General features: G+C 43.4%; 1 protein-coding gene across 10 annotated transcripts in view; it reads right to left on the reverse strand.

Annotated features, from left to right (window-relative positions):
* The window catches only part of LRRC28 (leucine rich repeat containing 28), a 109962-nt gene that overhangs the window by 83619 nt on the left and 8571 nt on the right, over positions 1-17772 (reverse strand). For 4 of the 10 annotated variants that reach the window (XM_065558139.1, XM_065558133.1, XM_042856609.2 and 1 more), the window contains exons 2-5: positions 14850-15077; positions 8894-8934; positions 6355-6434; positions 4296-4433 (exon numbers count right to left, since the gene is read on the reverse strand). In XM_065558139.1, coding sequence (XP_065414211.1) covers positions 4296-4433; positions 6355-6434; positions 8894-8934; positions 14850-15017 — 427 coding nt within the window. In that variant the 5' untranslated portion in view covers positions 15018-15077. Of the gene's footprint in view, positions 1-4295; positions 4434-5979; positions 6128-6316; positions 6435-8893; positions 8935-14849; positions 15078-17772 lie in introns of all 10 variants that reach the window. The other 6 variants (XM_065558134.1, XM_005294851.5, XM_005294846.5 and 3 more) reach the window with 4 other exon arrangements.

The following is a 17772-nucleotide window of genomic DNA, read 5'->3' on the forward strand; positions in this document are numbered from 1 at the left end:
CCCCAACGTGGTGCCCACGGGCGCGATGGCGCCCGCCGGAGCATCTATGAGCGCCCACGTACTGGCCGGTGGAGAAGCATGCACCAAAATGCCGCCGAAAAGCGGCAACATCAAGAAGCGTTGCCGCCAAAATGCCGCCGAGAAGCAGCGTCATCAAGAGGATATGATTTTCTTAGCTATATGAAGAATCAGCACTGCCCATCAAAAGATAATCCATTTTGGGAGTCAGTTTTACCCCCCACAACCCTCAAGAATTTAGGAGATAAACTGGTACAGTTAATTGTAAGTATCAGAGATATGTACTTGATATTTAATAATATTGTGTACAAATACCAAGCAAGACAGGTTATTAAACCTTAAAACTTCATAATTTAAACTTCATTAAATAAAATGGATTTGAACATGCATCAGAAAAGAGCTCCAAGAACTTAGCAAACCTTATGCCTCACAATACATTTATTTCTTATTGCTTATCAGCATCAGTGATTCTTTGAAGCAGTGCTGCCTTTGTCAAGATGGCTGTGGTGGAAGTAGGATCCAGATACTGATGGCTGCCATTTCACGTGCAGATGCCCATCTAGTCACTAACCCTAACAGCAGTACATTCAAAAACTTACTTGAAGAGGCTTTTATAAAACATTTCCCTTCTAACCAATTTTATTGCAAGATATTATGAAGGTTTGTATGTTTATTCTGGACAATTTCCCACCCCCCCTCCCCCGTCAAAACTGAGCACTTTTGTTATTTATATGTTGGGTATATTTTGTCATCAGCCCTACCACTTCATTTGTGGGGTAAATAAGGTTTTATAACATTTTAAAGAAGAATAAAAGGAGGTCACACTGATTTAATGGCTGAGTCTGAATTTAACCAAGGTGCCTTGAGGCCAAACCAAATCATCTTATCACTGGATGACACTGACTCTGTCATCTTTAATAAGCATCAAAGGAAGATTATGTATATTATGGTAATGCCAAAATGGGCTAGATGCTTTCCAAATACGAGGAACACAGTCCATGCCCCCATAAAGCTCATCTTTTCCCTGAAAGTTTTTTTTAAATAAAGCTATTTTTGTGTTTTCTAAGACAAGTCTAAAGCTAACTTCTAGTGTTTGATGAGGGCATCACTGGGAAAGCAGTATTTAAAAACGATAGTGACCCAACTGTTTATTGTGATTTGGATTAATCTTAATGTTTGCTACACCTCCTAATCAGCTACAAGCAAGGAAGAGGACATAGTTCAGCTCAAAAACATTAAGTGTGCTGGAATATTCCTGTAAATGTTTGATCAACCACATGTTATTGCAGACATACTGTCTTGAAGTCACAATTAAAACTGTCTGAATATCATCAAGTTCATTAAGAATATTACTGAGCATAGGACTCCATTCCACTAGGTGCTCACAACTTTATTAGGTGTTGAGGGCACTTAGTACTTGGAAGGTCAGGCCAAAAGTTCTTAAATACACTTTTTTTCATGTAGAGACATTATGCTATAGGTTAGCCTGTCCGGTTACAGAATGGCTGATCACTGCTTGCTGACTTATTTGGATCTTCCATTGTGACCTACAATGCTTTTTGCTATTCCAGTCATAGTCTTTACTACAGTGGCGCTTGTGTGATATGTTCAAATGGCAAGCAAATCCATTTTACTTGGGACTAAGCCAGGAGTTTAAAAAAAAAAAGGGGGGGGGGCACCAGGGCTGATAGGTGACTAACAATTTACCGTCTCATGCACTTGCAAGCCATTTCGTTTTTTCTAACAAGCTGTATTTTAAGTCACAGATTTTTCAGTTCTACCAAGTAGGTAATTTGGATGGTTATTCTGTAACACCCTCTGATTACCAAAAGGAGGGAAGAAGCAGCTGTCCTTGCCTAGCAGCAGTGTACAATCCAGATAAAGAGAGGTAGTTGGCACAAAATATTAAAACAAGAAAAACATTTTATGCTACCATGAAGTTAGACCTCAGTTTCATCCATTTTATTAAATCTGCTAGCTTTCCAGCATGCATACTGTACAACAGCTCACAATGAGGTTCACATGGTACCTGTACCCCAACGTAACTAAAAGAGACTAGACCAGGGGTCGGCAACGTTTGGCACGCGGCTCGCCAGGATAAGCACCCTGGCGGGCCGGGCCACTTTGTTTACCTGCTGACGCGGCAGGTTCAGCCGATCGCGGCCCCCACTGGCTGCGGTTCGCTGTCCCGGGCCAATGGGGGCGGCAGGAAGCGGCGTGGGTGAGGGATGTGCTGGCCACGGCTTCTCGCTGCCCCCATTGGCCCAGGACGGCGAACCGCGGCCAGTGGGGCCCGCGATCGGCCGAACCTGCCACGTCAGCAGGTAAATAAACTGGCCTGGCCCGCCAGGGTGCTTACAGTGGCGAGCCGCGTACCAAACGTTGCCGACCCCTGGACTAGATCATTTCAAGCTATTTATCAAAACTTCATTATGTCAATCTCCCTTAGAATCCTTAACTTATTTCCTCCAGGTTTTAAAAATCCAACATTTCATTAATTAATCCTCCTTGGAGAGTTCTGTGAATAAAAATGTTCACAATCTTTTGTACTGACAAGACAAAAGCTATTCAAATGTACTTATGAAGTCCCCCTCCAGGAAGCATTATGGGCAGGAAACATTCAATACAATAGAGTAGCAGAGCTAACACTTGACAGAAATGAAAGATTCATTTTGCTCAGACTGATGATGCACAAGCTGCATAACGTTCAGCCATACAGACAGCATTTTGAAAAGGAAGTGGTTAGGAAGAGTAGCAATAAGCTGTTTATATACATAGACCCTACATCAGCACCACAACACCTAAATGCTGCTGGATCCTCTAGCATACAAACAGGCTACTGTGCATCTGAAATTTTCATGCACCCAAGGCTTTGTGTGCACAAAATAAGGAAGCTTAACATCCAAAATTTCATATAATTCACAAGGCAATAAATGCAGCTTGCCTACACAGTAACGCTAGTTCCTAATCAAACGTGGTAGACACAATCAACCCTTCAGTAATGTAAATTATCCTTTTCAAAGTCTCCTTTTTTGGAACCTTTTTAAGTTTGTGTGTGAAGTTTTGCAGGAAATGTGTCAGTTTTTCTTTGAACAAATCTTTCTTTCATGGTATGACACCACAAGGTAAGTTATCTATAAGGAACACAAGCATACTCATGCAAACTCAAAAGAAAGAAGCATCTATCTGAAAGCTGATGAAAATTTTACTTGCTTTGTGTCATAATGTTTACAGGTTTATGTAATTTCATTACATACAGAGTTGTGTACATTTATAATTTCTAATTACCACCACTTTTTGCATTAGTCTGTAAAGCTTACCTTATTACAGTTGAAAAAACAGAGGCAAAAGAACAGCTCAATTTCTGTGCTCAAAGCTTTAAGAAACAGTTATAGCATCTTCCTAAAGAATGCAAAATTTGTGTTTTGCAAACATATGAAGGACATGTTCAAAATTTAGTTAAAATTCCAGCCAAAAGCTAATCCTGTTAGATTAAGTAAAGCATTTTTTGAAATGCTGACCTTAGACGCTATCTTCTGCACAGATCAAAACACAGTAAAAAACGAAGCAAGGTTTTAAAAAACAACCTGACAAGAAAACAGCTTCATTTTGGGGAAAGTTACTTTTAAATGCTTTGATAAGCAAGAAACAAAATAAAGCCATTGAAAAACCGCCAAGGGTCAATCTTTTTTTAATGGTGTGTCAGATTTCTTTTGGACAATACTTGCTTTTTTTAATTAAGTAGTTAGACCAAAATTTGTCATCTATTGCCACAGTGAGGTAAATAAACTACAGGCAAAGCTACAGGAGTAGTGTCTCTTTAGGGACCATAGACATGGGAGAGTTGCAACATAAGAGTAAGAGAAGAATTGAATCCTTTAAATTCTGTAAAACAGGAATTAAGGTCATTTTGTCAATGTGAAGTTTGTTGTTGGCGTTTTATGTCTCCTTCAAGAAGCTTGAAATATTATTGATACAATAGCAAAGAACATCATAGAAGATCCATATGAAAAAAGAATCCTTCAGACATTTTTCTATCCAAAGTCCACCATCAGAAATAGCATGCTACTGGGAAAATTACCACTTTTTATTTGTTAAACACAGAGTATGTTTGGCACTATATAAAACTGAGGATAACAGTTCCCCTGCCCATTCTGCTCTAAAATTTACTTGCATCAGCCTTTTTTTCAAATCGCAGAATCGAAGTGCACATTGTAAATACATGCACAAATTTAGTTTTAAGCCAGATCCATTTGTCACTGCTCTGAACCCCTCACCTGCAGGTAAGTATTTCAGATGGTTGTTGGCCAATCGAAGATGACGTAAAGACCTCAGGCGGCCGATCTCAGGGCACACAATTTCAAGAGCATTGTCACTCAGGTCCAGAAACTGCAATTTAACCAAGGAGCCAATAGCTAGTGAGAGAATAGAGACAACAAAATGAATGTGACCCAGGAGTAATGTTAAAACCTTAATAGGACTATGAGATGATAGAAGGCCTCAATATCTAATTCCTATATCTGAGCAGACTGTGAGGTATTAAAACCATTGGTCTCATAACTGAATGTCATGGGAGTTAAGTATTTGTAAGCGCTTCTATTGATAACAAGCAGTATTGGGGGTATAGAAATATGAAAAAAAATAAATGACACATAAGAGACCATAGATCAGGGGTTGGCAACCTATGGCACGCGTGCCAAACACGGCACGCAAGCCGATTCTGAGTGGCAGGCTGCTGCCCACTGAGAGGAGGGAGGAGGAGGGGCGGAGGGACCAGAATGCACCACGCTGTGGGAAGAAACGGGGGAGGGGGAAGCTTGGCTGCCGCAGGATCAAGCTTCTGCCTCCTGCCCCTGCAGGGGAGAGCGGTGGGGAGGGAGTCCCGGCCCCCCGCCCACCGCTCTCCCCTGCGGGGGCAGGAGACAGAAGCTTGGTCCTGCGGCAGCCAAGCTTCCCTCCTCCCCCGCTTCTTCGCACAACGTGGTGCATTCTGGCCCCTCCTCCTCCCCCCCCCCAGAGGAGCAGAGCCGAGCAGCAGCGTGCACGCTGCTCCGTAGAGCAGGCAAAGAGAGGTAGGGGGAAGAGGGTGGAACAGGTCATATCCCTCCCAGCCCCCTGCCATGAGCCGCTCAAGGCAGGGGGCTGGGAGCACCCCCATAAGCCGAGCACCCCAGCCTTCTGCCCTGCACCTCCCGACCCCAACACATCCCTCTGCCCTGCACCCCCACAGCCCCAGCCCTCTGCCCTGCACCCCCCACACACACCCCAGCCCTCTGCCGTGACCTCAAGTTGCCCCAACACCCAGCCTTCTGCCCTGCACCCCCACACACCCAGTCTTGTGCCCTGCACCTCCACACCCCAAGTCCTCTGCCCTGACCTCGAGTCCCCGCCAACACCCAGCCCTCTGCCCTGAACCCCCCCCACACCCAGCCTTCTGCCCTGACCTCGAGTCGTCCCCCCCGTCCCCCCCCCCCCCCCCAACACCCAGCCCTCTGCCCTGAACCCCCCACCCAGCGGGCTGAGCAGGCTGGCGGCGTAAGATCAGCATTTTAATTTAATTTTAAATGAAGCTTCTTAAACATTTTGAAAACCTTGTTTACTTTACATACAACGATAGTTTAGTTATATAATATACACTTAGAGAGAGACCCCTTCTAAAAAAACATTAAAATGTATTACCGGCACGCGAAACCTTAAATTAAAGTGAATAAATGAAGACTCGGCACACCACTTCTGAAAGGTTGCCTACCCCTGCCATAGATTTTGATATTATTCCAACCATGATTCTTCTCCCATGAGATTACTTTTTACTTTTCTTTGCCATCACCTTTATCTGATTTACTCACCCCAGACTGGGAATTTAAAGTTTTCTTTTCTGAAGGTAGGACATGTTTGCGCCACAATAAAATGAAAGGAATAGAGAGATCAATGCAATTATTGATGCTTTAGGTTTAAACCTACCAATCATGACCAAGCAAAATGAAAGTATTTTATGTAATAATTGGCTTAGCGAGCAGGAATGATCCTGGAGAGTTGTTTTATTGATAAGTGTCATTTAGTCTTTTCACTTCCTGTAATTGGAACTAGAGCGAACAACATGTAGATGCATCTGAAAGTTTAATAAAATAGTTTAACATAGTACAAGCAAGGATATCAACATTCTAAGGACTACAGAGGTGTATTTCTGTGGATATCTTTAGAATTTCATGGGAACACAAGGAAAACAGGCCTTTTTACTGAATAAAATAAAATATTTGATAGTTTCTGCCACTTATTTTGAAGCTAGTAGGGCACTTACCTTCAGGTACAACAACTATGTTATTTGAATGAAGGTACCTGGGGGGAAAAAGCACAAACAACGACACCTGTTACCCTCAAGGACTTTCGTTAGATAATCAGTTGGCAAAATGTTCAATCTGAAATTGGAAGAGAAAAAAACCTTCACAGACATTTCTCTTTCTGAGCATGACAGTAAATTGTACAACACTAATTAACATTTCTAAGGTTTCACTTATAACCTATTTAAATCATGAACAGAAATTAAGGTCAAGAATGTCTTAGCTGATGATTATTACAATACTCAAATGTGATGCACATGATCATTGTACTCGCAACTGTTTTATTTCAAGCTGTTGTATGCAATATTTCTTCATAACAACAAAATATTCAGGTAGAAAAAATAAATCAGGAGTCACCAGATTGCACTAAATTCTGCCATAGGTCCTCTCCTGCTGTGTACAGGAAAAAACCAAACAAATAAATCAACTATGTACACTTACACAAGCATGCAGAAGCTCCTGGTCATGATAATGAGATTTTTTTTTAAATGTAAAGTATTAAATTAAATGTTACAAAAGCAATTTCCAACCAGTAAATACAGTGACAAGTCCAGACAAGTTTCAGTAGCTATTTTAAAGTGCATTTAGGGCTCCCTGGTGGTGAACACCTAAAATTACTACAATTTGAGAAGAGCTTAATCCATATCTTTTAAAACTATAAAGTTCTGCTTGAAAACAGAAAGACTATATAAACTTTGTAGGCAAGCAATCAATACCTGAAAATAGAGTTACCTTGTCTATTCTCAAAAGATAATGAGTACTCTGATGATTTAAGCATGTGTGTAAAAGATTTGAACAAGCAATTTTTCCATTATACTGTGAAACAATGTTTCCCAAAAGCAGGGTTGTGTCCCTCTGGGAAGATGGGAAGATCTAACTGGTGAAGTGAGGATACAGACTTTTCAATTGTTCTGCAGAGTCTCAGTTTTCTGTTTTTTAAAAGTATGTCCTTCGTGCTTGTGAAGAATACTTTCACAATGGAAACCATGTGTAACTTATGCAGAGATGTCTGCCTGTGTTTGAAGACAGCCTTAAACAATAGCTCCAAAGTGTGAACTCTCCCACTCATTTCAGTGGATGGTAAATATGATCATTAATGTTGACACTGAAAGTATTTCACTGCTCAAAGCACATAAGCAAGCAGAAGTATCATTACAAAGCTCTACACCAAAAAAAAGTTTCTCTGTGTGAGGGGTGCACCCCCGGTGGGAAGCATAGAAAGTAATTACACTAAGATGAGTAGATCTTTAAAAACACATGGTGATATTGCAAGGGGGATATATTCCATTTCATTTTCCTGAAGGGGAGCTCAGCTTTCAAGAGTATAGGAAACACTGCTCTAAAGTAAAGGAGGTACATTTACAGTAACAAATCAGCATTTTAAATATGAACCTATTGGCAAATTATTTTTTAAAATAAAATCTGTATATTTTATTGTTTCTTTTTACTTCATTTTCTGCTCTAGCCCCAAAGCAATTATTATCTCAGCTAACAATTTAAATTGTGTTACTTGAACTATAGAAGCGGCAGAACAATTGCAATCACCTACATACCAAATACATGGGATAATGGTAGCACAACAAAGCTTGGTGGTCGTGAGATAACTAAATCAAGTAAATATATATTAATAGACTTTTTTTGCTTATTTGCTGCTTCTTAAATTAACCTCCTCCAAGCAATTTTAGGCTTGCTCTTCTAAAGGCATTATCAGATAATACTAAAAGTTCTTGATGCCTTGTGGCAAAATGTCAAACACTCTTAAATATATCAAATACAAGAAAGTTGTTCCAGTGTATGTGAACCAAAAATATAGGGCAAGATGAGGCAAGATTGTCTCTTCAGCAAGCTGGAGACCGCAATGACCTACAAAACAATTAAACTATGTTGTGGACACGAGTCCTAGAAAGGTGCGGTTTTAACAGCCAAATTGAGAAGACAAGCTCAGGCAGATAACTTATAGTGTTCAAACACCCCATGCTTCCTTTAAGTTTGAATTTACAGTATGTACTTCAAAAACACATTGCACTACCAAACCATCCATTAAGATCAGGTCATAGCTGTCATAAAGCAGTATGGGAGGTAAGGAAAGAAAGCATATTTAAAGTTCAGTTCTATTGCATGATGGTTGTTTGGTGAACTACATCAAATGTAGGGCTCAAAGAATGTATTATACATCTACTACCCAAATGGGCTATACCGAATTGAAAAGGACAATACAACAAATCCCCCAGCTGGATCAAGGTGCACAGCCCTGGTATGAAGACCAGTACACACCCCTTTCTTACCGCATGGGGTGGAGGAAATCAACATTCCCTCCTAACACAATCTGAACAAGAAATTATGACACAGAAAGGAATTCAGCATGGGCCTGACTGTAGCTAGTAGTCAAAGTACCTCATTTTATTACCCAGGAGGAAAAATCACATTATACTGAAAAGGAAAAATGTATACAAACACAGCATTCTTTTTTTTTTTTTTTTTTTTTATAATTTGACACTGATTAGCATAATAAAGTTGGTCAAAACTCCAACACTCACAATTCCACGAGGTTTGGAAGCTTCTGTGCAAGGTTTTCTGGCTGAAAAAGAAAAAAGTTAGAGATCTATTATTTTAAAAACGAACATGCGTCCTACTCATTTTAATAACCACGCCAACAAGATACATCACAAGTGTGTTTCAGTAAAACTGTGTTCAGTAGAACAAAATCAGCCACACTCAGCCCTGGGTATGGGAGGATGGGAAAATGGAGCACCTCGTGCCATTCTTTCATAGTCTAGAAGTGACACTGATGGGATCTAGAGTAAATTGCATCCAGCCATCCAAGGTTTGAAGAATGGATTATCAATACTCATCTTTTGAAAGGGAATTAAAGCTAAGGAGGTGGAGATGAGATAGAGGGGTTTCCTAAGCAGCCGCTGGAAAGAAAACGTTCACTGATTTACAGCAGTAGTAAAAAGCAGGAAGCATGCCAGACCACCTCCTAAACAACATATATTTTCTTTGTAATACTGCTGAGTAGCAGGACAAGATTCATAGATTCTAGGACTGGAAGGGACCTCGAGAGATCATCGAGTCCAGTCCCCTGCCTGCATGGCAGGACCAAATACTGTCTAGACCATCCCTGATAGACATTTATCTAACCTACTCTTAAATATCTCCAGAGATGGAGATTCCACAACCTCCCTAGGCAATTTATTCCAGTGTTTAACCACCCTGACAGTTAGGAACTTTTTCCTAATGTCCAACCTAGACCTCCCTTGCTGCAGTTTAAACCCATTGCTTCTGGTTCTATCCTTAGAGGCTAAGGTGAACAAGTTTTCTCCCTCCTCCTTATGACATCCTTTTAAATACCTGAAAACTGCTATCATGTCCCCTCTCAGTCTTCTCTTTTCCAAACTAAACAAACCCAATTATTTCAGCCTTCCTTCATAGGTCATGTTCACAAGACCTTTAATCATTCTTGTTGCTCTTCTCTGGACCCTTTCCAATTTCTCCACATCTTTTTTAAAATGTGGTGCCCAGAACTGGACACAATACTCCAGCTGAGGCCTAACCAGAGCAGAGTAGAGCGGAAGAATGACTTCTTGTGTCTTGCTCACAACACACCTGTTAATACATCCCAGAATCAGACCTGAATCCTCTACAGTTTATTCAACACCGCTGTACCAAAAATATCAAACCCATCCGATTTCTTTATGCATGTCGAGACGCACGTCCTTTCCTGTATTCTGACTCACCCCTGGGTGCGCATGCCTGTTTCTGGATAGTCTTTTTAAGTGTCAACAAACATTATGGCAGTCAACACACTGGGATCAATACGGCTATTTTAATAATTTTAAGACACAGCAGGTTAGATTTTCTCCTGCATCTGAGCTCCATTCAGTGCAAGAGAGCAAAGGTAGCGAGGGATATGGCAACAACTCTCTGATTTTGAGCTAGTCTGACTAGAAGTTGCTTGAATTCATACATGTGGTTTATTGCCCTCGGGTTGCATGTGGTCCCTTTTCCTCCCCAATACATTCTCTATACCCCAGAGGGAAGGGAAATTGGTGTGGGAGCTAACCGATGGTTTTATGCCATATGAAAGCTTCCCATAACAGGGAAACCATCAGCTGGCCAGTGTGGCCAGAAATTGGCTGTTTTGAATTGCTTGAGTTGTGCAAATGAGCCGAGTCAGACATCAGAATTGTGTTTGAAGCTGTGTTAATTGGGTGTATTTTAGCCTAGTAGAGAAACGTGTTAGCCTGAAGCGTAATGGGGTTTTTCAGTCATGTTTAGCTAACTCAACTGAGCTAACATGGTTGAAAAACGTGGCCTTTTTTATCAATCAAGGTAGGTCCCTAGGTTTTCTTGGAAAGTGCAACTAGCAGGAATTTTAGGAGAGGATGGAATATGTTATGCTGGAAGCCATATTGAAAACCCTTATTCAAGGTTGTGACGATTTTATTCCTTAGGAAATCTACTTTAAATGCAGTGACTGCATTTTGATTTTAAAATTCTAGTTTTAATTATATGGAATGCAGAGTTTAGACATGCAGAACTGGAAATAAGTTTTAATGAAGAACATTTAACAGCACACAGTATGACAGCACAATCACTTACAGAGTTTGGCAGTTTTCATGTTCATTCTTCATCTAAATTTAAACAATATTCCTTCTTAAAATACACTTTTTAGTTAACATATTTCTCCACAATTTGAAAATTGTATAACATAGGCAAGATATGCATATTTCTCATACATAACAATGATGTTGAACATCCCTGATTAAAGTGCAAACCTCAACTCAGCTTTAACCATGAAGCAGCAACCACCAACTCCATAACTGAATCAATTTTCTATATGAAAGTGTCACTCAAGCCACAGAAGAAACGAGAAGATAGCTAAGCAGTGGTTGCCACCTGCTGGAAAGTTTGTATTACAATACATTAATTTTCCACATAATATACACGCAGTTCCCTAATATAGCATAGAAAGGTTTTTGCATGATGTTCTTTTCCTTGTACATTTTTCTCTTCCTTGTATATTTTTCTCGGTGTTAACCAAATAAATGCAGAAACTAGCTTGACCCTTAAAAACCCAGCAAACTTTTTTTGCTTTAAGTTCTAATGGAAAAAAGTTTCAATCTAACCTAACTCTAGATCAATGTTAATGAATTCTTGCCCTAAACTATTTATTAGTCCAACAGATACTTCTGGTGTGTCTATTTTCATGTAGTATTTTCTCTTCAACCCCCACTCGTGTCCCCCCTCCCCCTAAAAAATTTATTTGTTGGCTTTCCTTTGCAAAGTGAAACAGTGTTTCAAGGGTTTGGAGCGTTTGATCCTCAAAGAAATCGCTCTAGAGCTGGACGATGTCTTGGAGATTAAAACAGGCAGGATTCAGGAAAGGACAAACAGCTGTGATCAAATCTTGGCCTTGACCATCTTTCTCTAAAATCATTTTTAACAAAATCTAAAGATAGGAGCAGTCTTCCTGGAATTGACTGCCGCTTATGACACGGTTTGGCACAGAGGCCTCCTGTGTAAACTCTCACGAGTTGCCCCGCATTGGGTGGTCAAAGTAGTAGATCTCTTCCTCCAAAACAGGTGGTTCAGAGTACACCTAGGCAACCACTGCAGTTCCTGGAAGTGTCAGATTAATGGTCTTTCTCAAGGTTCAGTTCCTTCACCAATACTATTTAACGTGTACATCAATGACTTGCCAGCAACACTCTCACGCAAGTTTATCTTTGCTGATGATATCTGCTGCAGTTACCAAGCTCAGGTCTTCTCAGAAATTGACAACATCCTGAATGATATGAAGCTCATGGCAGACTACCGTAGTCAATGCAGCCGAGCTTTTCCAAGACAGTTTCTAGCATATTTCCTCTGCACAATGCAAGCGCAAGCCACGAGTTAAAAACCATCTGCCCAGAAGGTTTTGACCTGCCAAGGCACTTGTGGTCATCCCTGAACTGGTTTAGAACAGGACAGGGCAATTGTGCGGTCAATCTCTTCAAATGGGATTTCTCTAACGACCTGCGATGTAGATGCAGTCAACTTCAGACCGTGTTGCATATCCTTGATGAGTGCCCACTGAGTAGTTATCAGTGGTTCACAGGCAAGCTGGAAGGGCATATTGAGTGGGGTCCCACAGGGATCAGTTCTGGATCCTAAATCATCAATGAAGATATTGAACAGTTCAGGGCGGGCATACTACGGCCCACAGGCCGGATCCGGCCCCTCAGGGCTTTGGATCCGGCCCGCAGAATTGCCCCCTGTGGTGCCGCGGGCCCCACACCAGTCTCAGAAGCGGCTGGCACCACTTCCCTACAGCCCCCAGGCAGGGGGGCAGAGGGCTCCGTGCGTTGCCCTTGCCTCCAGGCACCACGCCCCGCAGCTCCCACTGGCCAGGAACAGGGAATCGCGGCCAATGGGAGTTTCGGGGGAGGTACCTGGAAGCACGGCAAGAGCAGCACACGCGGAGCCCCCAGCCCCCCTCCAGGGGCCGCTGCGCTTTCTGAAGCAGCACGGCGTGCGGCCAGGGCAGGCATGCAGGGAACCTGCCCTGGCCCCGGTACGCGCTGCTGCCACCCCGGAGGCACTTTAGGTAAGCGGTGCCTGGCCAGAGCCCAAACCCCGCCTGCACCCCACCCCCCAACTCCCTGCCCACACCTCGCACCCCTCCTGCACCCCAACTCCCTGCCCTGATCCCCCACCACACCCGTGCCCCTCCTGAACCCCAACCCCCTGCCCGCAGTCCGCACCCCTCCTGCACCCCTACCCTGAGCCCTCTCCTGCACTCAACCCCCTTCCCTGAACTCCATCATACACCCCGTACCCCTCCTGGGCCCCAATCCCTTGCCCTGAGCCCCTTCCTGTACACCGCACCCCCTCCCATACCCCGCATTCCCTCACACACCCCAACCCCCTGCCCTGGCCCTGCCTACAATTTCCCTACCCAGGTGTGCCCCTCGGCCCAAAAAGTTTGCCCACCCCTGATTTAGATAATGGAATAGAGACTACGCTTATAAAGTTTGCGGACGATACCCAGCTAGGAGGGGTTGCAAATGCTTTGGAGGACAGGATTAAAATTCAGAATGTCTGGACAAACTGGAGAAATGCTCTGAGGTAAACAGGATGAAATTCCAGAAGGACAAATGCAAAGTACTCCACTTAGGAAAGACCAATCAGTTGCACACATACAAAATGGGAAATGACTGCCTAGGAAGGAGTACTACAGAAAGGGAACTGGGGGTCATAGTGGATCACAAGATAAATATGAGTGAAGATGTAACACTGCTGCAAAAAAAGCAAACATCATTCTGGGATGCACTAGCAAGAGTGTTGTAGGCAAGACACGAGAAGTACCATATATACTCGTTCATAAGCTGAATTTTTTTTTAGTACAAAAGGGAAGCACCAGAGAAGGGGGCTGGCTTATGAATGGGTATAGAGAGCGAGAGGTGGGACACAGCCCCTCCCCGCAGCAGAGGGAGCAAAAAGAGGCAGCACAGCCAGAAGGGAAGAGGTGGGGCCAGAGTCTCTCCACTTCTGGCCATGCTGCTCTCCCCCGAGCCTCCGAAGCAGCTGCAGCTCCGGGGCACGGCAGCCTGCAGCCGTGCCACTCGGCCCCGCCCCCCCAAAGCAGGCTGCAGCCGCGCCACCAGGCCCAGCCCGCTGGAACATGCTACGACCGCGCCGCCCGGTCTGGCCTGCTGGAACAGGTTGCACCCGTGCTGCCCAGCCTGCCGGAGCAGCTCCAGCCAGATCAGAGACATCCTCCCCTGGCCCTCCCTAGATAAGGTGGGAAGGGATAGGATGGGCAGCCCGCGCCGCTTCTCACCGCCCCCATTGGCCCGGGACGGCGAACCGCGGCCAGTGGGGGCCGTGATCGGCCGAACCTGCTGCATCAGCAGGTAAATAAAACTGGCCCGGCCCGCCAGGGTGCTTACCTTGGCAAGCCACGTGCCGAACGTTGCCGACCCCTGTTATAGACTAACAGATGTATTGGAGCATAAGCTTTCGTGGGTGAATACCCAAAATTGTTCTTCTTAACTTCTGAGGATAGCAGCAATGGGCTTAAATTGCAGCAAGAGAGGCTTAGGATGGACATTAGGAAAAACTGCCTGTCAAGGTGGTTAAGCACTGGCATAAATTACGTAGGCAGGTTGTGGAATCTCCATCACTGGAGATTTTTAAGAGCAGGTAAGATAAACACCTATCAAACAGCTATCAAATGGCTAAGCACACTGTGCATATGCTGAGAGACCTGAAGCCCACCAAAAATCTTATCCACTGGATATTTGCATTTCCAACATATATAACAGAATGTGGTGTTTAAATCTTCTCAATGGAGCCAGGTCCTGAGTGGTGTTTAGCACCATTCAGGATCAGCCTTTCTGAAAGACCAGTAGCAGGCTACAAAAATGCACTTCATCACTCTTTTCAAATCAGAATTTATCAAACTACTATAAACATACAGACAATAAGAAGTATTACAACTTATCATACCAGGGTGGTCAAGGAGTTTCTTTTCATATAGAGTCTCTCCAGGTACTGCAGACCCTCATCTTTCAATAATTCCAAAGGAAAATTATGCAGATTTCGGTAATTTAAGAACAAGTTCTTGTGCCTTTCCAGCTTTGCCTCAGAGATCGTTTTACAAAGTTCTGATGCCATTGTTGACTTTGTCCCAGGGTTCACATTAGAGCTCTACATCTTCTGAATGCACACCCATTTCTAAAGAGAAAGCAAGAAAAGGAAAACATTGTAGCAATGAGATACTCAATACAACTAACGTTAACAACATGGAGTACGGAACACAAGCCAAAATAGGGGAAGAACAGGCTGAAGACTATTTAAATAAGTTAGATATATTCAAGTTGGCAGGGCCTGATGAAATTCTTCCTACAGTACTTAAGGAACTACCTGAAGCAATCTCAGAATCATTAGCACTTATTGTCAAGAACTCATGGAGGTTGGGTGAGGTCCCAGAGGACTGGAGAAGGGCAAACAAACATACCTAATTTTAAAAAGGGGAACAAAGAGCACCTGGGGAATTATAGACCTGTAAGCCTAACTTTGAGACCTGGAAAGATATTGAAACAAATTATTAAAGAATCAATTTGAAAGCAGCGAGGGGATAACAGAGTTAAAGTGAATAGCCAGCATAGATTTCTCAAGAACAAATCATGTCAATCCAACCCAATTTTCATTGACAGGGTTACTGCCTAGTGAATGTGGGGAAGAAATAGATGTGATATAATTGGATTTTAGTAAGACTTTTGACACAGGGTACGTCTACCCAGCAACTAGACACCGCCGATTGGCCCATGCCAGCCAACTGGGGCTTGTGGGGCTGTTCCATTACTGTGTAGGAGCCTGTGAGGTGGGAAGGTCCCTGAGTCCAGACTCCACACCGAGCCCAAGTCTACACTGGAATGAAACAGCCCTGCAGCCCAGGCCCCATGAGCCCGAGTTGGCCGGCATGGGCTAGCCACAGGATTTTCTTTGCTGTGTAGACATACCCACAGTCCCACATGACATTCTCATAAGCAAACTAAGGACATGTGGTTTAGATTAAATAATTATAAAGTAGATGTAAAACTGGTTGAAAGACTGTACTCAAAGAGTAATTATCAATGGTTTCTATCAAGTCGGCAGGGCATAGCTAGTGGGGTTCCGCAGGGGTCAGTTTTGAGTGTGGTACTAGTCAATATTTTCATTAATGATTTAGGATAATGGAGTAGAGCAGTGGTTCTCAAACTAGGGCCGCCGCTTGTTCAGGGAAAGCCCCTGGCGGGCCGGGCCAGTTTGTTTACCTGCCGCGTCCGCAGGTTCGGCCGATCGCAGCTCCCACTGTCCGCGGTTCGCCGCTCCAGGCCGATCGGAGCTGCGGGAAGCAGCGGCCAGTAAGTCCCTCGGCCCGTGCCGTTTCCCGCAGCTCCCATTGGCCTGGAGCAGCAAACCGCGGCCACTGGGAGCTGCGATCGGATGAACCTGCGGACGCGGCAGGTAAACAAACCGGTCCGGCCTGCCAGGGGATTTCCCTGAACAAGCGGCGGCCCCAGTTTGAGAACCACTGGAGTAGAGCGTATGCTTACAAAATTTGTGGATGGGGATGAATGAATGTATGGGGGATGGGAGGTGCTATATGGCCAGGTGGAGAGGATGAATGGGTCGGGGGGGGGGGGGAGGTGCTGCTTGGCCAGGTGGGAGGGGCAGGAGGTGCTGCATGTCTGGGGGGGGGGAGATGAATGGGAGTAGGAAAGCAAAGTTCTTCAGTTAGGAAGGGGACATCAAATGCACAACTACAAAATGGGAAGTAACTGGGTAGATGTTAGTACTGCTGAAAAGGGTCAGAGGGTTATAGTACACACAAATTGAATATGAGTCAACAACATGATGCACTTGCAAAAAAGGCTAACATTCTGATATGTATTAGCAGGAGTGTTGTACGTAAGGCACAGAAGAGAACTGTCCCACTCTACTCAGCACTGGTGAGGTCTCAGCTGGAGTACTGTGTCCAATTCTGGGTGCCATATTTTAGGAAAGATGTAAAGAAATCGGAGAGTCCAGAGGAGAGCAACAAAAATGATAAAAGGTTTAAAAAACTTGACCTATGAGGAAAGGTTAAAAAAAAAAACACACTTCAGGTTTGAAAAAAAAAAAAAAACAACAACAACTAGAAAATGAAGAGTGCTAAGGTAACAAAACTAAAAATCAATCTAAGCCTGAACTCCCACAGACTTCATTTTACTTCTGCTGTACAGTGTTAACAAACAGAATTCTGTTTATGCTTCCGCCTACAGAGGGATACTACCTTGACTAGCACTGCTATAAATAAGAATTTGTTTAACAAAAAAACAGGTATCAAGAGTATTGATTAGGAGCCTAGCACAGGAAGTCAATTCAACTGTCTATTTTGTCAATGTGCCAGGGACTTAGGCAGACAAGTTTACATCCATAATTAAAGAACAGACCAGGGAGCTAACAGCTCCTGTCTACCAACAATATTTTCTGTTTGCTCTCTTAACTTTTTCTCGATGGAGGCATTTTTAACCACGAGTAGTCCTGGAAGATGACCAGCTACCCAAAAATCAATGTGAACCTTATCTATTGAACAGCAATTGTTGTAAATACAACCTTGTATCTCAGATAAGACTAAGACTCATTGTATCAGTTTCAGTAATGCTCTTGAGCTCCAGAACAAGCTTTTACAAACAGTCCATATTCTTCTGTAGAGTTAGATAACTATCTTCTTTGTAGGCCATTCAGAAATGCTAACCACAGCTCAGACATAACATCCCTCATACACTTCATTGCCCTTCACCTCCAAATCAGCAGACTGAGTTACGGTCAGGTCAGTTCCGAAAGAGTCATAACCTGTGTTCCCTGTAAGTTGCGTGCTTGCGTGGCTGCCCAGGAAACATTC

This window comes from Chrysemys picta, chromosome 10, assembly GCF_011386835.1.
Source record: "Chrysemys picta bellii isolate R12L10 chromosome 10, ASM1138683v2, whole genome shotgun sequence".
NCBI classification, from domain to species: Eukaryota; Metazoa; Chordata; order Testudines; family Emydidae; genus Chrysemys; species Chrysemys picta.